Source organism: Anguilla rostrata, chromosome 3 (genome assembly GCF_018555375.3).
Source record: "Anguilla rostrata isolate EN2019 chromosome 3, ASM1855537v3, whole genome shotgun sequence".
NCBI classification, from domain to species: Eukaryota; Metazoa; Chordata; class Actinopteri; order Anguilliformes; family Anguillidae; genus Anguilla; species Anguilla rostrata.
Genome location: NC_057935.1, coordinates 10,916,814 through 10,936,085, shown reverse-complemented (window position 1 = coordinate 10,936,085; position 19,272 = coordinate 10,916,814). Strand labels below are relative to the sequence as shown.

The following is a 19,272-nucleotide window of genomic DNA, read 5'->3' as shown; positions in this document are numbered from 1 at the left end:
GGGCTTGAAACTTTAGGGTTGTGGAATGCCTGAAATGAAAATAAATTCAGGTACAATCAGCTACAGACATTCTGGTATGCTTTTTATGCTAGTGAATATGCTATTCAGCTGTAATTCAAAAGTAATTAGAACATTGCTTATCCTTTGTAGCTGGTTTTAGGATGCTCAGAATAGGACCTCTGTTATAGTTAAAAGTGACCTTTGCAAATGTGACTTGGGTATACGGTATACAATTAACCACTCCCAGTCAGCTAATGTGCAATTATTTTCCCTTAGTGGTTATTAGCTGCTGTTTGATATATAAAATAAATAAATGTAAAATAATATGATAAAATAAATAAGTAAAAAGCATGCTCACAGCATTATGAAACAGTTCAGCTATCCAATCTTTTGTTTTAAAAAGTGCTTTTAAAAATAAGAATCACTCCTGTTACAGACTAACTGACTTAGGATATCTGTACGCTAAACCACCTATTTGCCCTTACCACTGAAAAAAAACTTAGATGAGATACTTAATTTAAATCTTATATTCACTGTTTCATTCATATTTTGTCAGACTGCCTTTGCGCATCATATTCAAACCAAGGCTGGCTGAAAATGGAGGCGTAAACCATTGCTAGCCAATGGTGAAGCAGGGTTTAGTCATGTGGATGGTCCTATGAATGACCGTGGACAGCCTACAAGCGCCACTCCTATACGTGTATATTGCCCATATCCAACGGTAATATTCAATAATCCCATAAAACGACATCTTTCAGTGAATTCAACGATGGTGAAAGGAGGAGGTATCAATTTTTTTATTTTTTTTTTACAAAAAAGCTTTGCCTAGCATTCAAAGCTAGTTTTAAGCTCTTCATTTAGCTGTTTGTACTTTAAATATAATGGCTGCTTTCAACTGGATTTAATAATTTAGCCAGTTTAGTATTTAGGACAGTAAAACTGGTTAGGTCTGGCAAAAGAGTACCTGTTCCTTGAACATAAAGACCCTCCCTGTCCTTCCCCCGCACCCCACCATATTTCACAGACTGTGCGCATGGGCGGAGATAGTCCCTGTTATTATTGTCTGGATAATATCACATATGAAAATGGCGGCGAGTCAGGGAGGCGGAGGAGCAGTTACGGCTTTGCCTGGCCATCATTATCCGAGTGGACCTCACTGGAACCCGGGGATACTTCAACATCAGCACCACATCCACACAGCTCGAAGCCTGGATCGCGCTCTGGAAGATGCGGCTTGTTCAGGCATACTGAATCTCAGCGGGAGAAAGCTGAGAGATTACCCTGGCTTGAGCTATGACCTAACGGACACAACACAGGCAGGTGAGTTTCTAAAACGACGGGCGCTGCTGCGGTTACCGGGGTTCCAGGGTGAAACATTGTGTTCATGCAATGCATGTCCTGCAACAGCGTAGCCTGTCATATAACTGATTTTGTATCTCCACGTCCGTCTCCGTTGGCTCCCGGCATTCTTTGTCATTCCGCAGATATATATATATAAAACTGCAATAGACTTAACTGAACACCATAAACGTTCTTTGATTGAATAGGCTATAGCAGTGAGGCATGTGTGCGTGGACTAGCTACAGAGCCGCTGAACATTGTTGCTGTAGGGTGGTCGTTCGCCGGTTATCAGCTTAGTTCTCCGAGCTCATATGCTACATGCAGTATCTCGGTCAGTGATTTTGTAGGCTACCACTTCCGTACATTACTAGGATTTATTGTTATCGCGAAGCCCACATTTTCATTTCAAAACAAAATAGGTAATATAGCTACATGTACAGAAACGTACATGAAAAACTAGCTCATCTTAAAGACTTGATTTTGTATAGTGTATAGGCCTATGGTATTTTGTGTAGAGTATTCGACTGCAGAACCAGACAAAAGATACACCGTTACCTCCGCTTCCAGTCCTAGGCTGTAATCAATATTTTGCTATTTCCCAAAAAAACAGAACCAAAACAAAAAAATCACTGGTTTTTGTTTTTGATTGTTGCAGACTGTGTATGTAGAGCAAGCCTTGTGTCATTTATTTAATGTGTGAAAATATTTTTTGCTTGAACCCTATGTCTTTCTTAATGTGTTTGATGTGACTAAGATCACAAAGGAAACTTTTTCAAACAACACTGGTGATAGAATTAGATTAGCCTATCCCAAGTGCCTTGATGAAATTTTACTGTCACTTAAGACCAAAAACTGTCCGGTCCAAATATAAATATGTAGCATTCCCTGCCGCGTAGACTGCCCAGTTTACAGTGGCAGTTTAACCACCTCTTGTGCCTGTTGTAGCCTTGTCTATGCGTGCTGTGCGACGTTCGGTCTCTATAAGTCATTCCTTTCACGGACCGAATTGATTTCGTCTCGCAGAACGCCGGCATAGTGGGTCATGGACATAACTACTGAGAAGCACGCATCTGGGTTAATGTAGACCAGAGTATTGACAGTCTGCACTTATATTCATACGCATGATATTTGACTGGAATAACGACTGGCAAATAAGGTTCTCTGTCAAATGGATGCTGCAGTTTTCACCAGCTGTCTCCAGTTCTGTGCAGTCTGAATTGGTAAACGAAGCCTTGTTATTGTGAATACCAATGGGTAGTCGGAGCACACACATTGCACAAGCAAGCATAATTGCTTGTTTAAGGGATGTCTGCAAGAATGTCTGTCAGTATGAAACGCTCACTGTTTTACTTGAAGTCGCTCTGTTACTGATACAGACAGAGACTGTAGCCCATTGATTCCATGGAAAGTGTTCCTAAACAAAACCGTCACTTACAAATTTTTAATTGGTCCCGAACCCGCGAGAGCACGGTGGACTTGATAGGTTTAAATTATATTAAAGAAATAAAATACCATTTGAAATTGTACAAATGGGGAAGTGTCTGAGCGAAGGTCTCGCAGTCAGAGAGAGGCTACAGGGAGAGAGAGCGTGGGATGGAGTAGCGCTGTCACCAGTCCAGCATCCTTCCGTCTGTCGCGAGCTACGCAAAACAATCGCGGTTTTATAGTTTACGTTTGCTGGCACAGGCTGACAGGCTGCTGGTGGTGGTAAGACTGCGTAAAGATGTATAATAGTGTAATTGAAAGAACAATGACGGGGGACGGGGTGCCACCGTCTGCTGTGTTACCAGCGCATGTACCATTTCGGGCTACGCACTGGAAGCTGCAAGAATAAGTCAATATTTAAATCAATTTATGTAACCGTTAGAAGGAACGTAACTGACTAGGAAGATGGCCCAATACAAACACTCCATTTCGATGATTTAACCGACTTAAACTTCTTGAGTGCTTCAATGCTTTCTTAGGCATTTGTGGTTGAATAATGAATACCATTTGTTTGCGGATAATACTTTTTTGCATTTTAAAATTTGAAATATATTATTTCTTCTTCTTCTTCTTGTCAGTGAGAGCAATAGTGAGGGAGCCTTTTGTATTAACTAGGCTGAGATGGACCATGTGACTACAGTACAGTTGCGGGCAAAAAACTGTTTATCTCCCCAATATTGGTGCATGTTTCATAGATCTTGCATGGGTCTTTGCAAAATTATAAATGTTTTTCACTGTTGAGGCTTTGACACTATGCTGTTAATTTTTAGTATATGAAATATGGTTATGTATTTTTAAACTGCAACATTCATTCTGCAGTATTCATTTGAAGTGTCTGTGCAAATCATCCACAGTGAAGGGTCCATTGACTAAGAACCCCAGACATCACAATCACATTAAATGACTGAGTGATGTGAAGCTTGTGTGAATTTCTTGTCAGCTTCGCAATATGTGCTGTATTATTTATATTCATGTTGGTGTATGCAATTAATGTGACATGTAATGTATGAGTATGCAATTAATGTTATGATGATGGTCACCTGTCAATAGATTTTCATCATTATTTTTTGTACCACAAATTGATCTCTTATCTCAATGTCTTATCTCTTATCTAGATATTTGTGAAACATGTGACTGATGACACTTTTCAGTGCATTACAATAAGAGCTTCTGTTTCTGTGCTTGAGGAGTCACGAGAGGCTGTTGTGACAGGAAGTGTCTGGGCTAAGTTTAGGCCCCAGCCTCTGAGGATGTGCTTAAAGCCGTCCTCACTGACCAATCAGACTGTAGCTGCTTTGTGTTCCATGGGAACCCTGTGTAATCTTCCCACTGAAAATGTTGCAATGCACGCATATAAGGAGAAAACCTGAATAAGTCAGATGGTGTACCTAAGCTCAAATTCGGTCCTAGGACCCCTTTTTATGTAGATTGTTCAAACCACAGTTCCAACGAGCTGTTAATTGGTTTTAATTTGACACTTCAGTACATACTGGGTTAAGCATACCATGAAAAATAAATGTCCAATATTCGGATTCCAGTACTTCAGATATATTTTCTGTAATGTGCTACACGGCTATAGAAAGGAGTTGCATTTTTAATTGATTAAATATGGACTGACAGGTCTAATCCACGGAGTCCTAATTGCTGAAGGTGTTGACAGCTTGTCACTGAAAGTAAATTATGTGTGGAAAATGAGGGGTTCAAAGACAATGCTAATGGCAGAATGCCAAGCCTGCATTGTGCTGAGTATAAAGAACTAGTTAACGAAGAAGCACAGTTTTTAACAACCTTAATTGATAAAGAAGTTAGCTGTAACAAAAACCAGCAGAAGTAGACCTTCATAAAGGCTGCTTGCATCTTAAAGGAAGCGATCTGTGCCAACGAAGGCTGCTCTGGTTTGACAGAATCATTAACTGAGAAATGTTGCCGTTTTGTTGCTCTTGATGAGCTCTGTTGCTCTTGCCTGATCACTCGACTGCCAATGCCTGTTCTTTTGGCCTGCTGCTGGCCCATGCTAGAGAACACATTAAATCCATAGCATAACAGTGTAAATGCAGGTGTTAGTGCAGTCTTTAAAAAATTCCTTTCAGGCTTTGCATATTTGGTCACTCCCTTGTCTTTATTTTGGATAACCTTTTGGTAATAATCAATATTTTTAGAATGAACAACTCAACTAATATTTAAGTAGAGGAGAAGCAAACTTGCAGAATAAATTACTCAGCTGTATTGTACTTTTCATTTTCCTAAACGTTATAGGTGTGCCTTTATGCATGCAGTTACACAATCTTTCCCTGTATTTGCAACTTCACGAGGAACATTGTTTTCTGTTTCCTTGAAACATAACACGAATGGAAGTTGTTTTTGTCGCCAACGTCTGTTTATGTGTTCCTGATGTGCTTCACATTTAAAAGTGACACTGGGTGAGGGTAGTTGTGACCTTTCAAGAGCACAGAAACGATGAAGATAAATCCTAGTTGCCATACACTGTCTTTCTATTGCACTTTAAGATTCAATTTTAGATAGTGCTGTCTCTTACAGGGTACGTAAATATAGGGTTCTGAATTTGAAAATGACCGAAATACCCACCCGGTGAATGGTGTTTTGTACGGAATTGAGCACTGTCCATTTACTGTTTTTGCTTGGGATGGATGTGTTGCTGTGTCCCTGTGAAGCTGGTTCCCACGGGCCAGTTTGTCTGAGGTAAGCAATAGTCTGACCTTCAGAAGGGCAGGAGAGCAGAGATAGGATCAGAGGCTCCACCTCCACTAACCAGACGCTGGAGTAAACGAGGTGGTGGGCAATAGGGGCAGGACACTGTAAATAAGACTGGAGGAAGGAGAGAGAGACAGGAGGAGGGATATTAATGACCATAGGTTCGAAAATCAAAGGAAACTGCAGGTGTTCTCTGGAGTGAGGTCTGCATCTATTATCTATTACAGACTAAAATTTCCAAAATTAGAATGGATGGGTGCCATGGATTAGGGCATCTGAGAGGGTGAAATAACAGTGCAGCAAATGCCCTCTTCAGCAGGATCTCTTCAACATTATCTCATTGAATGGCCTTTGAGTGTGAAGATAAGCGTGTCATCGTACTGTACGTTTGAGTTTTCTTCCCTGTTGAATTATCTTCTGCCCATTATGCTTTCTGATGGAACAGATATCTTGGTATTTATGTTGCTAGGTTACCTGGTTACCTAAGATGCCTTGTTTTTTTGTTTCTTTTAACTGTTTTTTTGAAGAAATCTGTAAATAAATTAGTGATAGTACCATTATTTGAAAATTAATGCCACTGCCACTTTACTTCCAATTGGAATCCATTTTAGTCTCTGCCTGCCCTGGACATACTCTCTGTCTGCATGACTGCTGCTTTTAATTTTTCCGGGAACAAATATTTGACTTATTGCTGTGATTGACTACTAAACTGTTGTCTTGACAACACCTTCACTTGACTTTACCACCTGCACCTCTTCCCGCAGCAGGAACGGATAAGATTTGGGTTTCAGAGCCTCGACCGTAAAAGGAGGGAATCTTTCATGGGCACACCTCTGTCAAGTAGCACTTCCCCTACATAGCACCATGCTGCTCTCATCAGTTTGAATGGCCCCTCTCTACTGCCAGGACAAACACACTGCAGATTTTGTTTGTTGCCTTGGTTGCTTTTGATAATGGTGGCGGCAGTCCGCAGTTTACACTTCCCAGCCTAGAGGGCAGAAGGAAGACGAAATACCAAAGCGCACATTCCCACCATCACCCCCTTGGGCCCTCAGGCATGTTTTTCAGTGAGCGCTTTTTTTTTTAACGATTGGCCTGAGAATGTGCATCAAGGTCTGCATACCAGAAAACCTAGGTGTTTGTGTAAATGAATGCTAAGTATACTATCGTTCTATGTTAGTTAAATTTAGCTTAGCTTATTATTTAAGAAGGGCCTAAAAACTAGATATTTGTGTCACGGCTCCATTTTACGCGCACATTTCTATCATGGGAATTAAGGTTGTATTAAAAAATTTCATTTATTTTACCCTGACTGAACTGTGTGTGAATCCATCTTAACTATGATTTTATCGTGAGATTATCTGTTCCTTTTAGCCTGTGTGTTTTATGGTGTCCCTTGTTCTCACGTTTCCACCGACATTCCAGTTGCTTGAGAAATGTTGTTTATGTTCTTCTCAGAAAGACTGTTGACGTGGAAGATTTCACATGGCTTTATTGGCCTTGCCAGCTAAACACCCTTACTTAACGAGGCTAACTAGGCACATACACACTGCCCTGTGCAATACAGTCATACACCTTGCTGAAAATATATCTTATAAAAAAGATTTTAAGCGGATCGAATCCTTATACAGCAATTTAGGTTCACAGTCGCAGGTTACAGAATCAGTTCTTCTTCTGAGGACATGATCACTCCTCACCGTGCTAATCCCTGCATTTCTTACTTATCCAGAGATGCAATCAACTTTCTGAAAAAACCTTATTCTCATGTGATGGATGCTATGTAAGTTGCACCCAAAGATAACTGCGGCTGGAGACTGTGGAGAAAGAGAGAGCAGTGGTTGGAGAGTTGAAGCCTGCAACGTTTCCAGCCGTACAATTCCTTGTGAAGGCAAAGAAAATTGATAACAAAAAGCTGACCATAGTCAGCTCAAATGAGTGAAGCAGTGTTAGGAGTCTAACAGAAGATTGCATAGTTGGATATTAAGGTCATTCCGCAGAACGCCATCCTTTGGGAACCAGGAAGCATATAACCAGGAAGTCTAGCTCATCGATAACAATGAAAGATTCCAGAAAAACCTGGCAGGTGATGAAAATCAATAATACACACTTTAGTGGGACTTGAAACTCAAATGATGGCAGCATTTCACCTGTTCTTATGTACAAATGTCTCAGTGCATTCAATGAATCTGGAAGTGTGGAGGTAGGATTACTAAATTAAGCTCCATGTCTGCCAGGTTGTATATGTTTATATTTGGCTCTGAATTAGAGTAGCAGATGTGGTTTTTTGAGTGATTTGCATCCGAAGGTATAAAGCCGCCAAAACAATTAGTCTAAGCAACTGTGCCATGCCCTGGGCTTTTGCTGTTGAGTCAACCTGGGAATTTTGCTGTTGAATCATCCTGGGAATTTTGAAGGTGGATCGAAGGCAGAATGAATGACATTGATTTTAAAAGACGGCAACATAAGATGCTGTATCTGCGTCATCCTCAGTCCCTCGCCCCAGTCTTAGCTCTTGCCGTTGGGGAAGAGGAATTAAATACTGAATCTTAAATTCTGCAGATAATGCAAATAACTCTGTCTGTGTCTTAAGTGGGTGCCTGGGTGAGTGGGTGTCGCATTTTTAGTCGCTGCCTTATAATGGGATTTCTTCATAAAATGCGTGTTCCTTGCATTTGTCATGGGCTGCTCGTCTTTGTCTGGGCGCTGTGCAGAGACTTCGCAATACTGGGCTAGAATGCCAATTGAAAAGCAAACACTCCCAGAATTGATCGTGGCTGCCGAATGTAACCTGAATCGCCTTAGAGTGAAGAAGCAGAAAAATCATGCTGCGTTTTAGCTACCGAAGAACATTTTGTTTCAATGCAAAAAAACTGTCCACCTCTTCAAATTTTATCTGTCAAAGCAACGAGGTTGTGAAGAGACTGTAAAATCTGCATAAGTATGTGCAGAATTGCAGTTACAGGTCCCTGAAGCTTTGTGAGCTTGCCCTCATCCTCACAAGCAGTCTGTGTGGCACAAGCTTGGGCAGGGGTATTCTATTGTATACAACAATTAATTTGTTGCTGTTGGGTAGTGAATACCTACTACTTTGATTGCTTTAGGCCGATCAAGTTTTTACCACCAGTCATCTGAGCTGGATTCAGTCATCGTTAGCACATTAAATCATTTGTTTAATTTGAAGGACCCTGTTGGGTTTCTACTGAGTGGAATGCAATTTGAGAGCCTTCTTCAGGGCAACACTGCCCAGTGTTACAGCTCAAGCCTGTGGGGAGATGATCAGATTAAACAATTTCAGCTGCCTCTTAGCTCCGGAGAATTCATAGGTGAGAGAGCTATGAAGTGTGTTGCTTCTGCTTAGACCAAACAAGCGAAGAGACGAATAAGAAAAATTTAGGTAGGTGACCCCTATCTGTATCAACTCAGCGTACTATTTCGGTTGGAATAATTTTATGCAAGCCTAATCGAAGTATCAGACATTTAGATATTTCTGTACTGATGACCTGATACTTCCATAGCAGCGCTATCTTGTTGTGGTCTTTGAAGGCACTTATTAGCTTCCACTTGGCCATAGAGCCACCTGATTAATTCTCTTTCATGTTCTTTAGGATAACCCAACAACCAACAGGCCCTGCATAACAGCAATGTGCTGAAGTGAACAGCGAATCACTAGCTTTTCTTTAGAGGTTGTTCTCTCAGCTGCCATCAGTGTTTGGGAGTCGATGATCTGGAGCAAATGATAAGAGGCAGAATGATACTAGCTTGGTGGGCTGAGACAGGGTTGAAGGCAGTTGATGCTGGTTATGTAAGTTTTGTACTAACCTGAGGTTCACATCAGCGTTTAGAATGCCCTATCCAGAGGTATATAATGCAAGGTGTATATGTTCAAACCTTTTATTGGTCATTTGAGGTCAAAAGCAAATTAACTGATTAGAAATAGTCACCTAAAGTAATTCTTACATAAATATTCTCTTTGTTTAGATTTTTAATAATGTGTAAAAAGGCTGTTTTCCATTGACCTTCATTTGCTGTTAGTATAATGTTGTAAATGCAGCTCAGTGTGGAGATTTGTCATAAGCATAACTGACCTTCAGCTTTGGCAGGTCAAGGCAAATATGGCGTAATACTGAATTACTGATTTCTTCTACAGCACAGTTTCACCGTACCAGTATGACAGGGAAAGCTGTTATTGTAACCCGATGTTACTAACTGTTATAGCTGTTCCTGTTACTAATTCTAGCCAAAAAGCCTGGCCTTAGAAATGCCCACAAAAGACTTAAGTTTTTACTGAATCTGGGCTTCTTCACTGAATGAGAACTGGCAGATGTTGGGGAGGCCTTAAATTTGGGTCAGTGATCAGCTGGGGATATGAGGAGGTGGAGGCGTTCATTAAAGTGTGGCTTTGGGTGGAGAGCTGCTCCCGAAATGGGGCCCCTCTCCCTCTGGGGCACCGGGGGCTTTAACAGGCAAAAAATACCCCCGCCAACCTGTTTTGAAGCAGATGGTCTGTTCATGGATGGAGGAGACACAAAAGAAGTCCAACCCACTTCGACTGACCATTTAACTTAGAAGGATTTCCAGTAGCCCTTTTATAATAGCCCAGCATAATATTTTTTTCCCTTCAACGTAAAAATGTGCACCTGCTTCACAATCTCAAGGTCCAGTGGAAACAATTTCATATGCTACCTGTACGTTTGAATTAGCTGAAATGACCTACTCTCCTCCTCTGTCTTTGTCGAGGGTCTGTGTGAAGCTGGTTGCCCCACACTTGCAATAATGGATGGTTATTAGCATTCCTAAAATTACAAGGTGAGTCAAGGAATGCTTGACCCATAGCCCTTTCCCAAATTTGCCCAGAGCTTATGCAAAATACACACTGTGAAAGGCAAAGTTGTTCATCCTTTTTGCCCTCATTTTCACAGTCCATGTGTACTATAAAAAAAAATACAGTACTTATACTCTACTTAACACACTACAAATATGAGATTTAACAGAAGTGGGGAATGCAGTGTGGTGCTGTTGCTTAGGAAACTGGCAGGTAAAAAATAAGTCCCTTGTTGTGGTGAGATACGTGAGTGTGCAGAGCTGGAGGTGGGGATTTGTTAAGCCTCCTCCTGTAGTCATTTTTGGAGGGAATTTTTCAGAAAATTTCACAAACCATTTAATGACTATTGAGGAGAAAGGATGAAAGACTTTTTGGGATTCTTGTTTAATGTAGCAAGCGTTTGAATACTGACAAAATGAAACAGATGTGTGATAGAATGGCTAAATATTTGAATAGCTGAATATTCAGTCTCATCCTCCATCCAGACACATGCTACCACAGGGGGCCTGATCACAGACTGAGAGCATTAGACTGAGGAGGGGGGAGGGGGGGGGGGTGGTGTGCAAGGGCTGGGTTAGAAGCTCCTTTCAGAAGGCTTGACGTCTCTCTCGGGCAGACAGGGATTTGTGTCCGTGTTTCTCATGTGTCTTTGTGGCGCGGAAAAAAGGAAACGAAGCATTCCGTATTCCGTCAGTTCTAGTCTGGTCTGCTGCTTCGCACCGAACGCTGTCATTACAAGAACTGCAAAACGTGGCACAGACTCCTGATTTCCAGCTGTCCCAGTTATACCTGTGTGTGCAGGTGCGCTTGTGCGCTTGTGTGTGCATGCGTGACTGTCCCTGCTGTGTGTGCATGTGGGAAGGAGTAATGCTAAATTGCTGTTGGCTGCTTTTGCCATCAGTCATCACCAATATAAGTCCGATAACTTATGTTGCTTCCAAGCCATTTGAGGAACAAGGAACCATGTCTAGTAATATTTACCCACCAGGCAGGCTGTTAATGAAATGATATTTCAATACTGATTTCTCAGTAAACAACAGCTTTTGGATTTGATTTTGTTTCCAGAGGGTTTGCTTTCAGGCTTATGTAATTGAAATTTAAACCGTATGATTCTATACTTTAGAAAGAGATGAATTTGTATATAATGCTTTGGGATAATTGCTGCAATCGAGATCCCATGATTACTGATGGGCAGTGCTGACATTATATTTCTTACAATGTTTAATTGTCACACATATTGGAAGCCATTGGTTTTTAATGTGAGATCCCTGATTGTGCAGTCAATTCTACAGTCTCCAGTTTCTCTGTCAGTCTGTGATGTGGCAGTCAGCCTCTGACAGACTTCAGTCCCTGTGGGCCAATTAGAGCTGGTTCAGATAGAAAGTCTTAGGGAGGTGAATGTGGGTGGGGGGCATTAATGAGTCGACGGGGTGACATCTGTTTTTGATGATCCAAACAGCCCAACTGGCTAACCCTTTTCTCCTGTGTTTGTGTATAATTTGTATGTGTCCTGGTCTCTGTCTCCGTGGCTAGTGGTTCAATGGAAAGCCCCATGAGTAGTCTACCACAGAGGATATCAGGAGTTGGAAAAGAAGGACGTTTTGCAGTTATGGGGAGGAATTGCTCATTGTGAGGCTTGAAACGTTGATGGAGTGATTGCTGTTCAACACTGATATTGCCTCTTATTCAACCCGTTCGTGTTATGCAGGAACATTGCCGTGCGATAAACTGTATGCATGACGGCTGAGTGGAATGCTGCGGTCTATAGTCTAAGTGTATATGCCCGTTTAGCGTGACTGCTGATTTATTTCAGTGGAAGCGTCAGCACAAGGACCGATTCTGTCAGTTTCGGGAACAGCCTGTTCTCTTGACGCCCGTGGTAAGGATGTTTTTCGGCGTGGCGCATTCTCCACACTCTGGCCAGACAGATCCGCTATTGAGAATCCTCCCGCTCCAACCTGTCAGCAGGAACAGATGAGGCCGTTAGTGTTTACCGAGGTATTTTGGCAGTGCGTGCGCAGAAGCAGATTCGATTTTGGCCTTGGAGCCACTGTTTATTGGGCCACCCGTAGCAGCGGGTTGGTATTTTACAAACCTGCTGTTTCAGTCTGTCCGCCCTGCCACCGCAAAGTGCTAGGATGTGTCATGTTCACTGCTGGCTCCAAGTAATCTCATTTGCTAAGGGTGGTTCATCCATTTATTATTATGAAGCAACATGCACTGCTTGTGTGAATTTAACAATAATATGAAATAATAATAATAATAATAACAATAATATGCTATGTTCAGAATGTGTGACAGTGGACAAACTTAATTAGACCTGCAGCCTTGCGCATGCAGGTGTAATGGCACCATTTAAAAAAGATCCATAAAAATATGTGTGGCAGGGAGTGTATCGCAAAAATGTATGTACCATAATCTCCCTTCTTCACAACTGCATCTCAAATACTTTTTTGCATGCCATACTGCTGGACCTATTTTTCCACTGGCCTTACTTACCTCTTTCATATACATATTGCTGTTGTTTTGTTCTTAATGTCACAACAATCGAAATCCATCATTTGATATGATTTATGACATGTAAGGTCATTCTTCGCATGCCTGAAAGACACACGCAAGCTATTTTACAAGCGCGGACTTGCAGTCCTGACAATGTCACGCGATTGTTAACACTTAACATTACATTGCTGTGAGGCATTCACTGTTTTTTGTCAGAAATGAGCTCATTAACTCATTCCTTCTCCATACAAGGTGTGGGTATGGTCTCCTAAATACGATGTTAAATGTGAGATATCACACACAGAGATAATATCTTCCAGGAATGTGCACCGACAAACCAGTTTTACCTCTGTAAATTATATTGAGATTCATGCTGTGCTCGTTCAAGCTGTAATATCCTGTTATTGTTCTTAGTTCTTTGTTCTTTGCGGAGATGAATAACATGTTGTACTTAAAGTGTCAGCCGTGTCTGAAATTAGCAGTTTAGCTTAAACTACTGTTCCAGCGGTATTAAGCCCATGCGGAGCTCACAAGGTGTGGGCTGGAGGGGTATATTGTTGTACTGTGTGTTTCACTGACCCTAAGAATGATTTGGGTCTCCCTCTGTGCCTCCCCCTACCCTGTGCCTAATGGAAACTCTCAGTCCATTTGCAGCTCTGTCTCGGGGGACGTGTCAGTGTCGGGGCTGCTGGGCGTCTTTTAAGAGGCGGGGGGGCTCTAAGTGAGGATCCTGTCGTTGGGGGTGCCCTCTGGGGCTCCTGCCTCAGAAAACTGATCCCCGAAAACCAACTCTGCTACAAAGCATGATGGGCCCCAAGGGGCGAAGAGCCCGGCCCTTCTGGCACGCAGCTGAACCTCCGTGAACCCCCTGATCTGCTCCTCTGTTGTTCCTCCATTTTACGCCGCATGAAACAGAAGATAAGAGCCATGTGGTTGTAGCAGTCCTGTCAGTATTGTACATGATTTTTCTCATGCGGTTCTTGATCATTGCTTGGTTAGAAGCATATGAAATAATATGAAGTAGGTTTTACTTTCAACTGTATTGTTTGCATTCAAGGTATATATTCATAGTTTCATCTGAATTTGTGTGTGTGCCTTCCCAGCATCCATTGTCACATTGTCTCCATCATTGAGGATAACCTTATTAGAGCAACCACCTGCTAAACAGGGAGTCCAGCTCTCAAAGGGTGCTTTAGGACAAGCTTTTTCATGTGGATTCACCTTCGGACCCACTAGGAGTGGAAATGTCATTTGATGGAATATCCCTGGTTGGGCCGTGTCCTCAACAACCCTTGAAACTGGAGAACGTCTGTCGGTGTAAACATCTGAGGAGGGGGGCGAGGCTTCCTCCTTTAGGGGAGTAAATGTGCCCCAGGAATTCAGGGTTAACTTGAAGAAGTGGGTTTCCTGAGGAGTGTAAGGGGTTAGGTTTCTTTGCATTGACTGTGAGACTTGGTCAGAGGTTGTAAATGCCCCTCAAATTTGTATACTGCAGGCCACCAGCTGGGTTGGACACTCAATGGGATAGAGGTTTATAATAATTACACAGTTGCGCCCAGCTGACAGGCATCTGATGAACCAGAGCAGTAGCACCTGCCACTCGACAGTCCCCACCCCTATGCACCATTATGTCATTTCATTGGTTGCCAACTGAATCTCTCATGGGAACATTGGTTCTGTAAAGGGATAATATTGTCTGGTGTAGTGAAAGCTGAGGTGTGGCTTCATTCATTTAAGACCATCTGAACTACAAATGGCTCTATAATGGTCATGTGCTTACGGTCTCTCAGGAATCATCACTCTACTGGGGCTGCTGTAGTTGTGGGGCTAATGAAGATCGGTTTATTAGAATATCACTTGTAATTAGAGAGTAAGCCTGTTGAATTGGCTTTCTTAAGCAGCTGATTAATGGCTCATCTTGAAGGCAAGCTGTAGTCACCATCATACTCCAGGTCCAGGATGGAGAAATCTGCTTAAAAACCAGACTTGTGCCACTAATTTCATAGCAATTTTCTTTACAGAGTGCACTGTACTCAATACAGTGTGATAAGCTATTGGTTAGATTGGATAGCATAGCGCCTTGATGGCTAAAGCACTACTGTCTGGACCTGACAAAATTTGAATTCTGCTCTTCTACACTAGTGCACAGTCAGTAAATCAGTAGAAAAAACCTCACTCGAGACTAAAGAAAAGAGGCAGCCACAGGACTATCTGGATTTGAAGCTAAGACTTGTGGGGTGAATTGCAGTGTGCTTAGCTGGAGTTTAAACCTGAGGTTCAAATCCCCTTGACCACAGAACATCATTGCAACTGGAACAGCTAATCCTTATTTCACAGATTTGGATAGCTGTTCCACTTGTAATACAGGTCTGTGGCCTGGTGGTTTAAACCTGAGGAATGAGGATTAAACTCCAGCTAAGCATGCTGCATTTGAGCCATTGCCCTTCGGCCAGAGCTGTACATGTACAAGCTTTAGTACACAGTTTAATTCTGAGTGTGTTTAGTGTGAAGGAGGTCCTCAGTAAGCATGCTGGTATGTATTCCTCTCGCATCTCAGTTTATGTGACTGTTCTCTCTGTAGGAGGGGAGCTGGTTGTCAGACACTATGTGAAGTTTTGCCTGCTGTCTACAGGCTTAGCAGGGCCTTTCCTCCAGTGAAAGTGGAAGTGTGTCATTTGTGGTTGCCGGTGGTGTTAACATTCATGTATATATGTATCTTTCTGTCCTCCTGTACAATGCATCCCTGTAGTGAGATGTCCAGATGGCAACTTAATAGATTCAATTTGAACAGAAATGCATATTTTACACATAGTATGTATGTCTTGTCATTACACACATATTTAATCTGAGCTGCAATCAGTGTGATTTGCTGTTAAGGGAAATGAGCGGGTAACTGGAGGGTTGTGGGTGCACCCTTGAGCAAGGCACTTAACTTGAATTGCTTCAGCAAGTGGTTCATATACAGTACAGGCTATTTAAAGCACTGTGGATAAGGAAGTACACAAATGGTTGTCAACTTTGGTGTTTGAGTTTTGTGATGGATTTTTTTTTTGTGTGTGTGAATAGTTTACATTAAAGTACTTTGGTATCACAAAATTAATAATCAGACAGCCTTCTGGAGGATGACTTACATAGCTTGAAAATTAGACTTAACATAACCAGTCATGTACATGGATAAGATATGCTTTCAGTAATAAAATGGCAGTATCCCATGTAGAATAAACAGTTTTGCATGCTGGGATATTCACCTGCTGTCACAGCAGCTCTCTCCTAGTCTGGGAACTCTCACTTTACTGTGATTTGTGGTTTGTTTGTCGTGTAATCAGCTTACTCAAAGAGACCTTCTTATCTTTTCCCAAATAAGCTCTCTGTTGCTGTGTAAACAGAGGCTTATAGGCATTTACAGATGCTGTCTGAAGTTGGCAGAATTAAATGGGTTACACAGAGCGGTGGCTTCACTAGCATAGACCCAGCTTTTGTGTGCTCAGAAAATATTGGATTTAAATATGATGGATTTTTTTCTTCAGGCTCTTCAAATTTGATTTGTGGAAATTCATTGGGCTTATACTGCAAAGTAAATCTAATAAGAGTTAGTTTTACATATAGCTTAACATCACACAGCGGGTCAAATGATCTAACAGCTGTGGCTCTCCAGTATTTGAACTGTGTTAAATAACTCCCAAAAGATTAATGGAGCTGTTGATCGGAATGATGGTTGCCATCACTAGCTAGTTGGCAAAATGCTGTCTGCCATCTCTGGTTGAGATTGGTGAGGCAGTAACATGTACACAACCATGTACTCAAACACAGATGTATACACACACACTCTCAGGCAGACAGTGGGCTGCTAATTAAATCTCTGACGTACTGTAAACCTCCCTGTGTTTGGAGAGCTCAATAAAGTTTCTTCAAGACTCGGCTGTTCAAACAGTTCCTCCCCTGCGCTAATAACTTGGCGCCCTTATGTAACTGCGGGATTAAGGCATGAAACCTTATCTGTTTTAAGGGTTTTCTGTCAGGCAAAATGTCTCAATCTGGGAGCTTTCACACTTTGCACACCTTCCATAGAGGGTTGAGTAAAGAACCTAACAGGGTTCCCCTGTGGAGACAAGACAAAGAACCATTAAGGTCTTGGAAGGGGCCGTAAACCATAAACCATGCGAATGGCCTTGCAGCTGTTGCTTTGTGCTGCCAAGCCCCTGTGTACAGGACAACACTGTTTTATATGGCTAGCTGCAGCAGGAGAGGATGTGTTCTAACACTGTTTTATATGGCTAGGTGCACCAGGAGGGGATGTGTTCTGCCGCTGTTTTATATGGCTAGATGTACCCAGGAGGGGATGTGTTCTGCCGCTGTTTTATATGGCTAGATGTACCCAGGAGGAGATGTGTTCTTCCACTGTTTTGTATGGCTAGATGTACCCAGGAGGAGATGTGTTCTTCCACTGTTTTATATGGCTAGATGTACCCAGGAGGAGATGTGTTCTTCCACTGTTTTATATGGCTAGATGCACCAGGAGGGTATGTGTTCTTCCACTGTTTTATATGGCCAGATGAAATGGCGCAGAGTTCTCTCTGCAGCGGGTGGGGTTGTGTTCTTCCAATTGCCTCTGAGACAGAGGCAGTTGCCAGGCAGTGCGGCTGGGTTTGGTGCGTGCTGCAGAAATCCCAACCTGCCATATCGAATTAAGGCCACTGTGTTAAACCTCTTTCACCAATAGGCTGCAAGACTTCTGGCCTGTCCAACCAGAGAAGGCACTCCTCACTGGGCTGGGTCCGCCCCCTTTTTAGCCTGCTCGCATGATGGGGGATGATCTCGGGTTAACACAGAGTCAGCTTTCATCCAAACAGCTTCCCCACCCCCTACCCCCTCCATCCACACTGGTCCTCAGTCATGGATCAGCAGGAAACCACATGAATCGCGTTGCATGGTATCGGATAACATTCAGAATATGTTTTACCTCAAATAAACCAGTGAACAAAGATGAACCGTAAATTTAGTTGAAGTTGCAGTATTTATTGTATTCCTTATCCGTTGTAGCATTTCCTATGTAGAGCTGTAATACTGATGCTCTCATTCGCTGGGTTCTATTCATGACTATTTTAAATACGATTTTCTCCTCTGTATATCTGTTTTTCCTGATTTGAAAAGGGCAGTTGTATTCCCAGGCATGTATCCTCAAGGCTTGCCCCATTTGCAGTGGCTGAATTGAACGAGTGAGCTTCATACACACCTAGCACAGGTAGACCGCAGGTGCCAGTCTAGAGGAGCTTGTCCTGTGTGCTTTGACTTGGGCTGCCTAGCCTACTAGAATCTGCCCCACCCCCCACAGATGAGGACAATGACCTGTGGTGCTGCTAGCACTCCGCACTAACGTGGCCAGGATTTGATGGCAGAATCTGGGTGCATCTCTACACTGAACACCAGCGTTTGTAGGTTGAGCCACCCAACAGCCCCAGTTTAATTAATTTTGATGAGCAGCAGGTCTGGGGCCCTTGAAATGTCCTATGCTGTTCCTCGCTAACTTGTACACAACGTTTTCATCAAGCCCATGTAGCAAAGGTCAAAGGTGAAGACTGCCAGACCTCCTTTCATTGAGATGCTTGGCAGTGCGTACCACGGAAGCATTCTAATAACAGATTTCAGGAAGGTCGTGCTCAGATGCCAGGCAGGGATTTGGCCCAAGAAGAGGAACAGGAAGTGAAAGAGCGCCATTCATGGCCTGAAGGTTATTCAGAGTCCCTGCATGCCTGCGTCCATGGCAACGGCATTACATCACCCGTCTCTCGCATTTCGACAAGAGTTTGATGTCTTTCCCACTTTTTATAAATTACACACAGAACTTTGGGAAGACGTCTGACTGCAGAGAACGTGTCCTGTCAGTGAACCGTGTTCTTTCTGTAAGACTTTGCCAGTGGTATCCAAAATACTTAACTTTTTTAAAGCTACAATTCATTGTGTATCCTGTCTGGTACTCTGAGGTCTAGAGTACTGGGGATGGGACTAGGCAGTGAGAACTATTTTGTTTTGACTGAGGCAAGACTACTCTTCTTAACAGAGCACTCTGTTATCACACGTGGACTATTTAAACAGCATTTGAATGATTGAATGATTCCATCCCACAATTTATCATCATCATTACATCCAGGTTAATTTGATATCTGAGATACCTGCTAGCCGGTTCCACTGTAGCATAGCCTATATTTATGTAGTAATTATTAATGTAGTTATTTATACTATGTTTGTATCATGTTATATCTATCTGAGCTTCCTATATGTGTAACAGATGGTATGCCTATTGGTATGCTTCCTGTTTATCCTTGCATGTTTTGTCTAAGGCATATATAAATAATCAATAATTAATCCCGTAAAACTTGGATCTTCTGAGCCTGTCTGCCACAGCTGCATTCTCT

General features: G+C 42.3%; 1 protein-coding gene across 4 annotated transcripts in view; it reads left to right on the top strand.

Moving 5' to 3' along the window:
• Nucleotides 1-672: 672 nt before the first annotated feature.
• The window catches only part of LOC135250104 (leucine-rich repeat and calponin homology domain-containing protein 2-like), a 43,048-nt gene continuing 24,448 nt past the window's right edge, over nucleotides 673-19,272 (top strand). Inside the window, exon 1 of one of the 4 annotated variants that reach the window (XM_064326045.1) lies at nucleotides 673-1,320. In XM_064326045.1, coding sequence (XP_064182115.1) covers nucleotides 1,080-1,320 — 241 coding nt within the window. In that variant the 5' untranslated portion in view covers nucleotides 673-1,079. The remainder of the gene's footprint in view (nucleotides 1,321-19,272) is intronic. The other 3 variants (XM_064326042.1, XM_064326043.1, XM_064326044.1) reach the window with 3 other exon arrangements.